The sequence below is a fragment of the Pyxicephalus adspersus genome, chromosome 4 (assembly GCF_032062135.1).
Source record: "Pyxicephalus adspersus chromosome 4, UCB_Pads_2.0, whole genome shotgun sequence".
Taxonomy (NCBI): Eukaryota; Metazoa; Chordata; class Amphibia; order Anura; family Pyxicephalidae; genus Pyxicephalus; species Pyxicephalus adspersus.
Window position 1 is genome coordinate 59,392,292 of NC_092861.1, and position 14,981 is coordinate 59,407,272.

At 35.7% G+C, this 14,981-nt stretch overlaps 1 protein-coding gene across 1 annotated transcript in view; it reads right to left on the reverse strand.

Moving 5' to 3' along the window:
* Positions 1 to 624: 624 nt before the first annotated feature.
* PSMD1 (proteasome 26S subunit, non-ATPase 1) overlaps positions 625 to 14,981 on the reverse strand; it is a 50,315-nt gene continuing 35,958 nt past the window's right edge. Inside the window, exons 17-25 of the mRNA XM_072410173.1 lie at positions 9,356 to 9,470; positions 9,137 to 9,253; positions 7,409 to 7,511; positions 6,809 to 6,978; positions 5,933 to 6,025; positions 3,108 to 3,194; positions 2,810 to 2,950; positions 2,114 to 2,262; positions 625 to 799 (exon numbers count right to left, since the gene is read on the reverse strand). Of these exons, the coding sequence (XP_072266274.1) occupies positions 2,116 to 2,262; positions 2,810 to 2,950; positions 3,108 to 3,194; positions 5,933 to 6,025; positions 6,809 to 6,978; positions 7,409 to 7,511; positions 9,137 to 9,253; positions 9,356 to 9,470 (973 nt within the window). The 3' untranslated portion in view covers positions 625 to 799; positions 2,114 to 2,115. The remainder of the gene's footprint in view (positions 800 to 2,113; positions 2,263 to 2,809; positions 2,951 to 3,107; positions 3,195 to 5,932; positions 6,026 to 6,808; positions 6,979 to 7,408; positions 7,512 to 9,136; positions 9,254 to 9,355; positions 9,471 to 14,981) is intronic.

Sequence of the window (14,981 nt, forward strand, 5' to 3'; positions counted from 1 at the left end):
CTATGTAAATGAACTCCATGTGGTGCACTTTGTATACAGACTTCAAGACAAATTTTAACAGCAATTAGGTTATTACAAACAGCATATAGGATAGTCAAAGATAACATTCACATTTTAATTCATCTGTGAATTCAGCAGATGGGAAGGTCAATCACGTGTGACAAAGTGAAGAACAGTAGATGTCAGACTACAACTCCCAGTTTACCTGCTGTACGATAGAAATTATGTGTTTTTATGAGGGAACAGGTTTTGTAGTGACAGGAAGTAGGTGGTAAGCAATCATAAGGCCTCAGTTTGTTAAAGGGAAACCAAAAAGCATGAGAAGTTCTGTAACTGCACAGCTATATAAAGTTTTTATGAATTTGAAAAGTATATGGTATAATTTACAATACTAAACCTGACTGAAAGTCTGCTTTGTTCCATTTTAGATTCAAAGCTATTTACTCCAGATAGATGATCACTGAAATTTTTAATTCACCAGAAGAAATTTATTCTTACAATCAAACAGGATTCCATTTCAGCTTTACATTAAAATTACCACTCACATCCTTATAAAATTAGAGTTTGTTTCTGTATATATGTTCTTAAGAATAAACACTCAAATAACAAATCGATTCACAGCAGTTTGTTTTCTCGAATTTTATTTGAAAACAGACCACTCCAGACAGTATCATTGTATACAAGTATCTTTCCCCTCTATATGGGGAGAACAGAACAAAATGACAGTCAACATGGAGCCCTGGAGGTGTTTCTTGATGGTGGGTTTTATTCTATCATCATACAATAATCCACAAGCAGCCTAGGAAAAAAAAATTATGTTAATAAAATTACTTCTTTTCAGATGTGAATTCCTAGCCAATATGCAGGTCAAAATATAAATCAACATGAGATTGGGACACAGAGATTGATATGAAACTTGTGGAAGCACAGTTAGGAAGAGAATCAGGGTCAAAAAATAGGGAGCCACAGGGTAATAGTCCACAGATAGATGACAATCCAGCTGTAGCACCATAGTCATAAGGTGGTAGTCTATCATTAAAACTGGGTGAAGGAAAATGTTACAAGCAGGGTACCAAAATTTTGCCAAATGTAAAATATCAGAGTATCACAGCAATATTTAGCTTGGCTGTCATTTTCTGGATGCTCAGAAATAATGTAATTCAGCTCTTTACTTTATGATTAACAGCGTTACACCGTTCTGCTCTATGAAGAAGGGGAGGGGGACAACGACGGAGCAGCACCCCGCTGCACTCTCTCCCCTGCACTTGTATTACGATCGTTCGTCTTCTGTCATCCGTCGATCCGAACGACAAGCTGTGTGCACTCGCAAGCCCTGAGCCGATTACCGGACGGGAAACATTGTACTTGTATACGTAGCCTTATTCTATCTCAATGTTTGCTATGGCATTCTCATAAATTACTACTACAACATGCATATATAAAATAAAACATTGCAATTTTGTTTCAACCTATATTTGCAGTTCTTCAGTTATTACAGAAAACTGAATTCTGCAACAGGTTGCAAAAAACTATTAAAACCTTTTGTAATTAGGCAAACTAGGTATGTCCTTGCAGAAGTGTACATCAGCCTCCAGGGTATATCTAGTATTTCTAACAATTACCACCACATATGCCCCTGCCAGGACAATGACCCTGCTGGTTTGGCAGATAAAGTCCCAGAACCCTGATCAATGATCATTGTTATAACCACATGTTCATAATGTCAAGTTAAATGCTTCATAATGATCAGTGGTAATAGATACAATTACATATTATGCTACATTGTAATTTGTTGCAGCTGTTACATGCAGATGACAGGCTTTTCCTGTAATCTGCTCTGTAACTTTTTTTTTCTTCAAAAAACAATATAAAAATCTCCTACTTATCTCCTGGTTAACCTTTTTTTTCTTACCTACTTTACTATGTTTTTAACTAATTTGATTTTACTGTTCAAAAACATATTACACACTTTCCTTTTTTGTATTGTTGGCTTAGAAAAAAAATGTATTTAACAGATCCTGGAGTTAAGAAAGTGTGTGGGTTCTAAATAATTAGCAGGAGATCCTTACGTGTGCATTTATAATATTTAACTTAATGGATAGCAATCACTTACTTTCAGTCATCTAAGTATTCAAATGGCTGTGGAGGCTCTGGTTCCTGCTCTTCCTCTTCAATTTTGGGACCATGAGCAGCAACAGGTTCCACTAGCTGTTCTTCCTCCTCACTAGTGTCTCTAAGGATTATTATACCACCAATTGAGAGCTGTGAAGAGAGGAAATGGTAAATGAAACCCATTGCAGAGGCAACAAAATACATATTTAATGATTAAGTGCGGTGGAACATATAGTTGGTCTTAAAAATATTGAAATTAGCAGTAGATTTGTACTTAGATAATACAGCTATAATGCATTTTACCATAAATCTACACTTCAGAAAGCAATTAAAATGACGAGATCTCTTTTTTTCAGAGCTAGTGCAAACTATTCATAAATTGATTACAAAACTTCATGTCTATCAAAAAGCAATCTTAATATAAGAGAGTTCTACCAGGAGATTTAGCTACTAAAGACAATTCTTACCAGTTTTTTTCTCAACTTGTTAAACTAATTTCTTAATCAAATCACAAATCATTTCTTAAAGCTAATGGAAAGGCATCACCTTCATATAGCATCCTTCATTTTCAGTAGGTGGACAAGGACAGCTTAAATATTTCTCGAAGATTATACTTTATTTGTATATCTTTAGATGATTAAGCATTGATGTCTCATCAGCCTATACAAATCATCTAAAAGAATCCAGCTGTACTTACAGGCTTAAAAGGTTGGTATCGGGAGCCTTCTGGCATAGTAAGGACTTTAAGTTGAGCTGGCATCACACGAGCTGGATTTTCAAGCAGCTGAAAGTTTGGCTCTGGTTCCTTCTTTTTCTCTTCTTTTTTCTCAGTTTCATCCTGGAACAAAAAAGGAACAAATACAAGGTATATGTGAAATTTACAAACATGTTTGAAAACACTGATACTGACACATACATTGAGATACAATATTTTATTTATCTTTATTAATGTAAAAAAATTATATTTGTCATGTAAAACTGCTGTAAAACCTTACCACTTCCATTTTTTCTTCCTCTTTCTTTTCCTTCTCTTTCTCCTTCTTTTTTGCTTTAGCTGTAATGGACAGAACAGCAGTGGATACCTAAAGAGTGAATAAAATTTTATTAAAAAGTACACCGTTTTTATTTGGAAACGGAGCAGGAACATACACGACCCCATACATAATTAGGCTCACATACACAAGGATACCTGACTTTCTATTGCTACTAGGCCACAACTTTGTTACAAAATATTTAATATATTATGTGATTTCAGGAAGTCAGGTTTCCAACCCTTACAGGAAAATAAATCAGGAGAAAAAAACATTTTGTTGGTCTGTAATCCAAAATTTATTGGATGATCACTAAAAGAAGACTTGTAAAATAACACCTTGCACTTGTTGCTGTCTGCAATATGTCCTAAGCACATGTTTACTAGCCTACAATATTCTCTCTGACAAATTATACACTTTATAAGGTATAGGTAATCATAACACTAATCTCTACTTCTGACAGAAGTTTGAGGATATACGCTTTAAAACCCCTACACAAACCTAAAAACAATGAGACAAAGAAAAAATATGGGGTTAACAGTCCTGCATCCTATTTAGCAAGAAGAAAAATTAGGACAAATTTAAAAATATCATCAGAATAACAATTTAGCAGGAGGGGCATATGCTATGCAATGCAAAGAAGGGAGCTGATAAAAATGCTCAATTAAAGTATTAAGGCATTGTCAAGTCAGGCAATACCTCTTTTTATGATGGTGATAGGAAAATAACAATATTACAGTTTGTGGATTAAACTAAACATTAAACAGCAACGTGATAATGGGAAGAAACCACCTATCATCCATTAAAGACAGGGAAAAAGTTTACTTTTCACCACTGTCTTGATGCATCTAAGGATTGATTTTTTCTACTGCTTCACAATATCCTTCTACAGTCTGAATGTTTTGTTATTAGTCTCATTGTATTGCTTGCTGAAAATATTTCAGGATATGCAGAAAAAAAATGTAAGTGTATGTCTATCCAAAGTGTTTTCTTTTAGTACTGAATTAAGAACAGAAGGCTTAAAACCTCCATTGGAGTTTTTCTGCTATGCAGGCCTTGATTAGAAATATGGCCCACAAGTACTCTAACAATGACAAATGTTTCAGCAGACAAGTGACGTAAGACACAGAAAACGAAAGTTGAAAGTTGTTCTAGCCTTCACCTACTACACCAATTAAAAGCAGCTGCAGTATGGTCTGTTAAAGATTTCCCCCCACCCAGGAGGTCAGTTTGATGGAATATCCAGGAGGTCCGTTTGATGGAATATCTTACCGCTTTCCTCAGAAATAATGTTGCTAAGTTTGAACAGGTCTGGGAATCTTGGGATGCCCTATTATGCCCAGTTCTAATTGTCAGTTTTTTGATGCATAGAAATTTTTGTTTGTATTGTGGGCCTGTAATTCTTAGGATTAACTCCCGGGTATGATAATTATATTTAGTTAATATATTATAATCATAAATTATAATATAATAATTATAAATATTAATTTTAACAAATAATGAAATAGTAGACCACAACAATGTATATTATCAAAAAAAAATAAAAAACTAATTTATCAGAAAAAAGTGAAAAGGTCAGGGATAATAATGGACAAAATGTAAATCAGGGCACTGGGCAATGATGTTAGGTGCACTAAAAAATGTACTTTTATTTTTATTATATGTTGTGTGGTGTTTTTTACTGTAATAACCATTTAAAAGCAGATTACATTGTAATCTGCTTTTAAATTTCCCACCCGGCCATGCCCCATGAATACATCACAACTCGCATCACCCGAATATTGTCACATCCTCCGGGGTGATGCAAGTGGGGATGTCCTGCCCCACCTCACCCCTGCATCCACCGACGCTGCTGGTGCTCGCATCAGCAGGGAGATGCAAAGCACAATGCAGACCTTCTGCATTGTGCATCGCATCTTCCGGGTGATGCGAGCAGCAATAGATTCCGGGGGTAGTGCCAGCAGTGATTTCCCGCTGGCACCACCCCAGCATTTACTATTGCTGCTTGCATCAGCAGATAGATGTGATGCGCCATGCAGAAGTCCTGCATTGTGCTTCGCATCTCACTGCTAATGCGAGCAGCGGCGTGGCAGTGACCCCGGGTGGTATTTAAAAGCAGATTTTAAATTTCCCGCCACGCCCCAATTCAGAAACGTCCCGGCATGACAGCGGGACCATCAGATCGCGGCTGGATCACGGGGCAAAGGTAAGGGGGGCTTCTAAAGTTACCCCGAGTGTGACTCGGGATTACTGCTTTTTGAAAGTAAAATCCACCCCGAGTCACACTCGGGATTACCGCTAGGGGGGTTAACCATCATTTTGGTGACCCCCCCCCCCAATCCTTCTTGTCCTGTTTACACCCTACCAGTTTATTTTTATTTTTTGTTAATGTTTTGTGTATACTGGACATTCATCTTTCTTTCCCCACCATATGGGATTATACTGTTTCGTTTACATTTTGCTGCTATTTTTTTAAATATGTTATTTGTATGATCCTTTTTGATGTACTGGTAATTATCTGGTATACTGTACACTATGTTTATATCTTGTCCTTTCTCTGTTTTCTCCGTTATTGTTTATAAAAATTCCTAATAAAAATCCAGTTTCTTTATTTTCAGGGTTCTTTATTTTCCACTACATTAAAAATTCAAAAAGGCTGGAAATATACTATGGAAATAAAGTATGATAGCGAAATAATAAAGATATACAAAGTATATACATTTTTATTATAATGGCAATACAGCTTGTACTTTTCTATACAAATACAATATGCTTAAGTCAATGCCTACCTTTTCCTTTTCTTTTTCTTTTGGTACCTCAAGAGGAGCTGGATAGGCAAATGTTGAAGGTTTGCAATTTGATCTATATTGAACTTTAGGCATCTGCAAGTGAAAAATAAATGAAGATATGTGTCAGAAAAACAAAGTAAAAAAATCCACTCCTATAGCTTGCAGATGAATATCAACCGATTGTGACAATTACTGTGACTATTCAGTTTTCATGCATGTCTATCATATGCCAGAGTCCAGACATGGGTCTGTATCATTAAATTGCCAATTTAAACAATACAGTGAGGCTAGAACATTATTAGTCAATTAATTATGTCTATGGGAAAGATGAAAGGCCAGAAAAACTCAAGCATTTTATTATGTATCTAAAAAAAATAGCATTCTCTGTGCCTACTGATAAAGCAGCATTAGAAGCTGAATGCCACTTTCCAGATGTCAAAGACACTGACACTCTGTAAAGTGATATCAACACAGCAATAACATCCCCAGTGGATGGAATGTATATTCAGCAACATTACACCTTTATTAACAGACAGCTACTTGTGAATGTTTAGAGCAATTTACACCTCTTTTCATCTATAAAACACGCTAAAATCCTAGGCACAATCTAAAGATGTGGGAAGGAGTTAATATAGTCTCATTAACAGTGATGTCTGTCATTACTAGGAGTTGCTAATGAGTGGTGAATGATCCGGCATCATAAGGTCTGTAAGAGGATTATGCATTTCTCTTTTAAGTTTAGGGGGACTTGTGATGCTACATTTACTGTAATCCAACCACTGCTATAATTAACAACAACAACTGAAACCCAACCTTTTGAAACCGAGACACGCATTAGACAATACTTTTATATCCAATATTTTGGGGGGCACTCACCTTGAGGTCCTTGTTTAGGCCAATGACACAGGTTGGAGTAAAAGATAAAGACAAGAAGTGCGAAAGTGGGAACCAGAACCAAAACTGAGTGAACACCAGGACTCCTACCACAGATGGCATGTGAGTGTGGCCAGTGCGAGACTGTAATGAAATGGTAACATTGTGTCCTCCTGCACAAAACAAAAAAATAAAATGTATTTATTCAACCACAAAAAACAAATTTTAGAAGAAGTAGATATTAGGTCAATGCACTTATATAGCACCAAGAATAAACTGCACGTGGGAGCAAAGAGGTTAATTCAGTATGTGAAAGTCCATCCCTTCTTTGATCACTGCAGGGTGAAGAGGGCAGCAGGCAGGGCCATTACCGCCAAGGGGCCAGGTGCAGCCATCTAATGTCATTATAAAGCCATTATCTGCTGGCTTCTAGAGAAAAGCAATGTATACAAGTCACATCCCACAATGCGAATAACCCCTTGGGCACAGGATGGTTTCCAATAAAATTAACTTAACTAAATGTGAAGGTCTGTGCAACATATACAAATTTATAGATAGAAGTAAAAGAAGATCATATCTGTACACTGAACAATTTCCTAATACCTGCATCAAGGATTCCTTGAGCCAGAATAGCACCAAACTTTGCCATGACATCATCATGCTTATCATTAATCACTTTGGAATACAACTGTCGAAACTGACTGACCTGAAAACAAATATAGAGGGAAAACATTAAAATAAGGAAGTAAAAACTGTAAAAATAGCTTAATACAAAGTGTATGCAGCAGTGTTCTATATCTACTTCAGTTTACTGCAGTATAGAAGAGAAGTAGTGAGTGGTTTATTTGCCGTAAAATTCCAATATTATGTCAGTATGAACTTGAGACACTTTTCAGAAACGTTATATTATATGGTTATAGATTTAGTTTAAAAGTTTTCCCAACTAGATATCTATTTTTAACTTAAATGCAGATATGTACATTTCGCTGATGGAATGCCAAGGGCCATGTTTAGGATAATGGACATGGGCACTGTCATACTTACAGCTTGTAATAGCAAATTGACATGAATGCATAAAATGAACTCTTTAGACTTCAGCAGCAATGAGAATGAGTAAGTATTAAAGAAATACAACAATGATACTGTAATCCAATTCAGGAGTGACTTTCTAACATGGAGGTTTGTCTGTCTCCATCTCAATTTGTATCATTACGCAAGGATCATCCAAAAGAAGGCTTTGAGTGCCAGGGTTTAAATCACTATAAAGGTTCTGTTCTGTGCTTGAATCCAAGTGTGGACACAGACTTTATTATCTCTTTTATAGACTGTTTATTTAATTTCGGCATGGAGTTCTCCTGGACTGCGGCATACCAAGGTGGGAAGACAATCTGTGTCCAAGAAAGAACATAGGGGAGTTAGGGAAAAAGCTATTTAGAATATGTATGACAGACTACCAGCTAGAACAGGAATGGAAGACTGATGTAATATTTATGAAGGGGAAAAAGTACACAAGAAGTCAAGGCCATGTTGTAGAGAATCCACAAGTTGTGGTCCACGTGGTTCCCTTGTTACGGCTCATTGAAATCTGCTATACTCACTGGGCTGATTTCACTTTGGGCGTCAGTAAAATACAGACAAGCTGGAACTGTAACAGTCTCCAGTACTAGTGCTGAAGTCTAATGGATGAAAACAACCAAGAGGTTTACCAACCCATGTATTACAACCATTTTAAAACCAGTAAAGAAAATAAAGTGCTTGCCCTACAGGAAAAGGGAACTAAAAAAATGGGTGGGATACATGAAGATATGAACTATAAGGCAGCCAGTGTGTGCAAATCTCAAAACGTAAGTGAATTCAAAAAAATATGCTGCATTATTTGAAGTTAAAACATGTATCTTTGATATGTAATACTTAACAATTAAATGTCCTTATTTGCTTCCTTTTGGTCGCTTTAAATATACATGTAAAGATTTTTGTATTGGACCCCAAAGCCCACAAGCTGCAAAAGTTCACTAAATTGAAAAGTGAAAAAAAAGGTATTTGCTTAGCCTGGTTCATGTGTGCTTTGGTGCTGGAGTCACAGATGCTACTTCTCTCAAGTACTAGCAGCAGATGATTGACAGCAGCATAGCTTTGTACCCAATCAAGTGATTCACAGCTAGGTTCAGAGGCAGCATTTTGATGAAATCTGTTTCCCATCCAACATGGCAAGGCAGAAAACTTCTAAATTTCTAGATGGACTTTTGGCCTAGGTAAACTATGATCCTTTACTGACCAAGAGCACATCGAATGGCGAGTGTATGCCTAGCCAATCTTATTGTGATAACGCACCTTTGGACAGGTTACTTCTGTCTGTTGGATCATGATAAGAGCAGATGAGATCAGTGCACCCTGACGCACATAATTCACAGGGTCATTTGTCATCGGTTCCAGGAGGTTAATGGCTTCCTGAAAAAGGGTGACAGAAATATTAGTTTAAAAAGCTCACATTTTATTCTATCTATGCTGTTTATTAAGATCCATTTAACTGTCAACAAAAATATTTCTTACCTTGTTTCCAGTGCCAGAACAGCAGATACCCAGAGCCATGGCTGCTCCATACCGCACATGAGGATTGTAGCTTTCAGACAGCAATGACACTACACTTGGACATTGCTCAGGTGTTCTGTGGGTCAAAAATTGTGGGTAAGAAAAGTTTTAGGAAATGTTTCAACAGAAAAAAGAAGACATCTGACTACAAGATTCACTGCATTCTAGCTGTTGCACACAAGCCTTAGGACATATATTGAAGAAAATAAAAAAATAACTGAAAAGCTTTCCAAGTTTACATGATGTTAACACAACTTATTGTAAAAGTGAAGTTATGTATTTACTTTCAAAACAGATGTATTTATTTCTGAGGTGTACATATATTATAATAATATAAATATATAGTATTTTATATTGTTTAACAAAGACATTTATGTAAAATGCAAAATGCAATAGACATAACAGGCTAAAAGGCAATCATGACAATTGTAATAAAACCATAAACAGTCTACTCCAGTTCTGCACATGCTAGGGAGTACAGCTGGCTCAGCTAGGATAATACAGTCTAGGTTCTACGTGTACGACTATAAAATAGATGAGAGCAATTCTCGTGGAGGCTACATGGAGGGGAGCTGTTTATTTTTGAAAATGAAATATCCAGCTGGTTTACCACAGCAGCGTTGTGCAAGAATGTAAACGAAGCAACCAGTGGCGACAGCCGAATGATTAACTGCACATTTTTGTGACAACATGCTACCTGTCACCATGTGTGATAAACCTTGGACTATTATACCTAATAGATCAACAGTAAAAATTAGGAAGAAGAGTCACAGGCAAAGCGCTATCCAGCCAAGAGAGATCGCTAGAGGCAAAAGATAACCATTTGTATTTATGAAGCTGTTTACTCCTTCAGATTTGAAGATAAACTTTATCAACTTCCTAAAACAATTTATCATTAATATTATGTCATTGTGAATTATAAGGACAAGAAACTGCATCAATACATCAGTGCTTTGTTATTGCATTATTTACACACACACACACACACACAATGTTATAGCATGACAACTGCAGCAGAGACATTTCGTTTGGTTAGTAACTAAACAATATCAAGATTATTATTATTATTATTATTATTAAACATGATTTATATAGCGCCAACATATTACACAGCGCTGTACATTAAATAGGGATGATCTATAAATCCTATTATATGTTAATTTTACTTCTTTGAGACTGACAGCTGAAGATATGTGCACAGTCAGACTAAGCCAAATCTCATTGCAAGTCTCTCACTGGTCAGTCAAGTCGCCCATGGAAATGGAAAATCTGCTTGTAGCCCACTAAAAAGCCCCAACTCTGGAGCCTATTAGACTGTGAGTGTTTGATGGTATAACTTATCGATGACTTTATTTGGGCTATAAAAATCTCACTTTTACCTAAACAGAAATACTACTCTTAGTGGAAGAGCCCATCAAGGGGCCCAAAAACCACATGCAAATTACAAAAAAAGTGAAAACCTGGCATTTTTTTTATTTTCTACCCACCCTAAATATTTTCTACCCACGACATTCTACATGTTACAAACTAAACAGGACCTGTGGTAAATAATTATCCAGCATTGAACATAACCTCCAATAAAAAGATGATTTTTGCCCGTCTTTGCATAGTGGTTCCAGTAAAAATAGGCAGGCTGGTCAATTTTAAAAGCATTTACGAATTACCCATGGTTAATGTCATTTTACACACATTAAGTTCAAATGGAACCAATTAATACGATATAGCCCCAAAGTCATGCATTCAGATTTCCGTATTTAATACAGTACATGTAAATAGCTGTGATTTGCTATTGCAAAATGAATCACATATGGGTATTTTTTTCCCCAAGGTATGACATTTATGAGGCAGCACTCAAAAAGTTAACTAGGAACTCTGATTTTACCTCTGCTTTAATAACAAATCAGCCCTACTAGACTGCTAACAAAGCCCAGAGATTGTATAGCACTCTACTGCAGAATTCTGGACGTGAAAAAATGTAGTTCTGTAGTTCTCTTACTCCTTTCCTAAGGACCTTTCATGCTTTTAGAGGAAGCTGCATCGTGTATACCTACCAGAATATAACATTTATGGAATTATTAGTAGGCCTGCTTTAGCCTATATATATTTATGTCTAATAGTCCTACTGTTTTCATGAATACATTTTTATGCAGTAAAAAGAAGGCAGGTTGCTGCAAAAAATCAGGTATAGGTATATATATATATATATATATATATATATATATATATATATATATATATAGATATATATATATTTTTTTTTTTTTTTTTTTTTTAAAGTAATGAGGGTAGAGAAACATTTTTCAATCCTAAAAAGGCATCTGTGGTATTGAAGCTCTTCCATTGTAATGAATGGCAATCATCAGAGATTCTGCCACCAGCATTTAGAGACCTGCTTGTGCATGGCCTACTTTAAGGTAAGTTTTCACTTCTTCAATGCAGCTCTAAAACACCCAGGTGTTACAGGGGAAATGCTTCAAGCAACATCTGTCTGAACGCACTGCTAACACATTCTGTTAAAGTGAATTGGCAGTCTCCACATATGCAGTCTTCAATTTTAAAGTAGCATGCCACGTTGGCATTAAAGCAATGCATGCTGGCATTCCCTCAGATAATCCACACAGGCATTGCATAACGTTAAAATGTGTGATGTGTTTTCAACGCATTAAAGGCTAAATGACTGCAGAGACTTAACTTTTCACAGCCAAATAATTTTGAGATTGAACAAACTTCAGAATTACTGGCAGGAAAGAACAAAACTACTAAAACCTGTAACACACCAATACTGACTGTTGGAGGAGATGCCATAAAATATGTAAATAAAATGTCAGTGTAATTTCAGACATGCAGAAAATCACCCAGGTGAACATTCCATAGCTGCACGGTAAACATGATTTTAAACAAATGGTGAAAAAAAAAAAAAGATTAAATCACACTAGCTACAAAAACATCATGTGTGCATGCAATCTAGTGAATGTGTACAAGTATAATGGGCAAAGGGGGAGACACACACTGTGGAATGTTTATCAGTTTACTTAAACTGCCGACATGGTACCATTCTCCAGTGGGTATATAAATATACATATAAACAGATATTATATATACATTCCTTCCCAAGAATACAGAAGTTACTTCTGTAACAGACTACACTTTGAGTCTCTCAAGAAGCATTTCAACACTTTCTAGCTGAATAATTCCCTTGGATTCCTGTGCATGTTACACCCCTCTCGTTACCGCCCGAGGTCTGACAGATTGCTATAATGTCACACGTTATTAGAGCACTGATTATGTTTGTGTTCAGAATTGTATAACAAAAATATACAGTATCAGATCCCACCAAGAACAGAGCGCAGCACTCGTCAAAGGATAAAACGAAGAAATGTTGGGACTCCAGTGGTTCCTATTGCAATGTAAAAAATTCTACTGTATCCTGAAGAAACACAAATATATAAAAGATGCCACTGTCAATCCCCAAAATTGAATCTGGGCCCATTGAAGGATTGGGATAGGAAAAAAATTGGAACTGATTGTCGAGAGTTCAGCATACATTTTAATGTGGAGGATGGGAAAAGGGCTCCGGAACTTAAAGCAGAACTCAAGCAAAACAGCTTTTGCTTCAACATTCACCTTTACTCCTTTGATCTCTCCCATAATGCTCTAACTAGATACTCATGCAGTGCTTGCATTTAGAAATGTGTTAATGAATACATAGATGGATTCATTTGTGCCATTTATATCTACCCAAAGTTTAGCTTTAAGCTTTCATTGCTAAGAGAAACATCTTATAATCACATAAATTTGTGCGTTACAGGTTTCCAAGAAAAAAATTAAAACATACTGAGCTAATACTTCATGCAACACTTTAACCATATAGCAGAAACGCTGAGGAACCTGGTGTGTCCTTTTGTATGGCTTATGACTATAAAACTCAGGGAGATCAACAAATTACTCAGAAGACAATTTTAAACAAATCTTTGAAAGAAAAAAAAATGAACATTTTTAAAATGTTGATTTAAAGTATACCCAGTCTGCCAAGCCACCATCACTAAAAATTAAACATAAGATTAAGAACACCTATCTAAATAATCACAGATCATCAGATTGGAAAGAATGCATCTCAGCCAAGGAATGGTTTTTACTGATCCTTTCACTAACTTTATTTTCATAAGGAATTCTGTGAGCAATTTCTCAACTTACTAAACCATAAGTTGTACTAGAGATAGGAAAATGTTTCACTAGGTGTACTGCAAATGGCAGATATCAAGTTTACCAAAAAAAAAAAAAGGTTTATAGGCTTCCCCTGCTAGAGCTGAGGGGAATTAATGTGTGTTCCAGGGCATAGCTCCATGATTAAATTGCCCATCGTACACTTCTAGGCAATATGATTAGCAGACAAATGAACAGGAAAACAACTACTGAACTGTCGTGATCGGTGAAGTGATTATAATTTTAAGGGAAATTAATGGACACATTTTTAATACTTTTGATCACAACTAAACTGCATTATAACATTGCCAAGTCTCCAAAACATTATTTTCTTCTCTGTTCTTATCTAGTACAAGTTACAAGAAGTAGCAAGCTGTGACATTGAGCCCAAAGCATTACTCAGGTGGTACATATCCAAAGAAAAAAAAAAAAAAACAATTAACAACAATAAAACTAGAACTCCATCCAAGTTATTATAAGTTAAAATGATGACACTCATTAGGCATGATTATCATTACTTTGCTTTTTCCCCATTATGTTTTAAACAATGAAGTACTGCATTGTGCTTATTACATATGGCATAAAAGAATAAACACAATTGTCATCTGGAACCTTCATGGTATTCTCCACTTATTTTCTTTATCAAACTCAGGACTAAATATAAGTATTTTACAATCAATTAGTTATGAAGCATAACATCTGAATATTTGACATATACCACTAAGCAGGCTGAAGGTGATGGGCTCCTTATGGGCTTATAAAGCAGCAGTTTCTTCAGGTTCATATAATAGGTACAGTATAAAGCACATCATATACATTGCAGACTGATCCTCTGACTCACTGCTACATTCCTGCATGTGGGCAATATTAAGCCTGGAATGCAAAGTATCATGGAGACACCCTCTATTAAGGGTTTATTTATAAAATAAAGATTTCTTTAAATCCTAAAAATTACTTTTCCAAAAACTGCAGATACCAGGTAATGGGTAGGTTATGCATTCCGTAAACACAAATGTAACATGGTACTGTGATTTTAAAAGTGATGTTTAATTTGCCTAAACATGCAGCATTCAATAATAAAAAAAAAAAAAGTGTAATGGTCTGAGGAGTGTACATTTTATTTTTTTTGTTTGCCCTGTGGATTGCATCTATTTTGGTGGTATGTTCTCTTTCTATATTCTGGTTACATTAAAGATCTTTGGAGTACCTTATCTAGATGAGTTTTTTCTGCATAATATAACTTTTACAATGTTTAACTGAAGCCCAAGCATATCGATTTAAAATCATTTTAAAATAAGAACAAAAGAATAAATGCAACCAATGTTGATAAATCATAGTTTATCCTCTTTAGCATACAAGAATAAATTACAGAGTGTCATCTTGT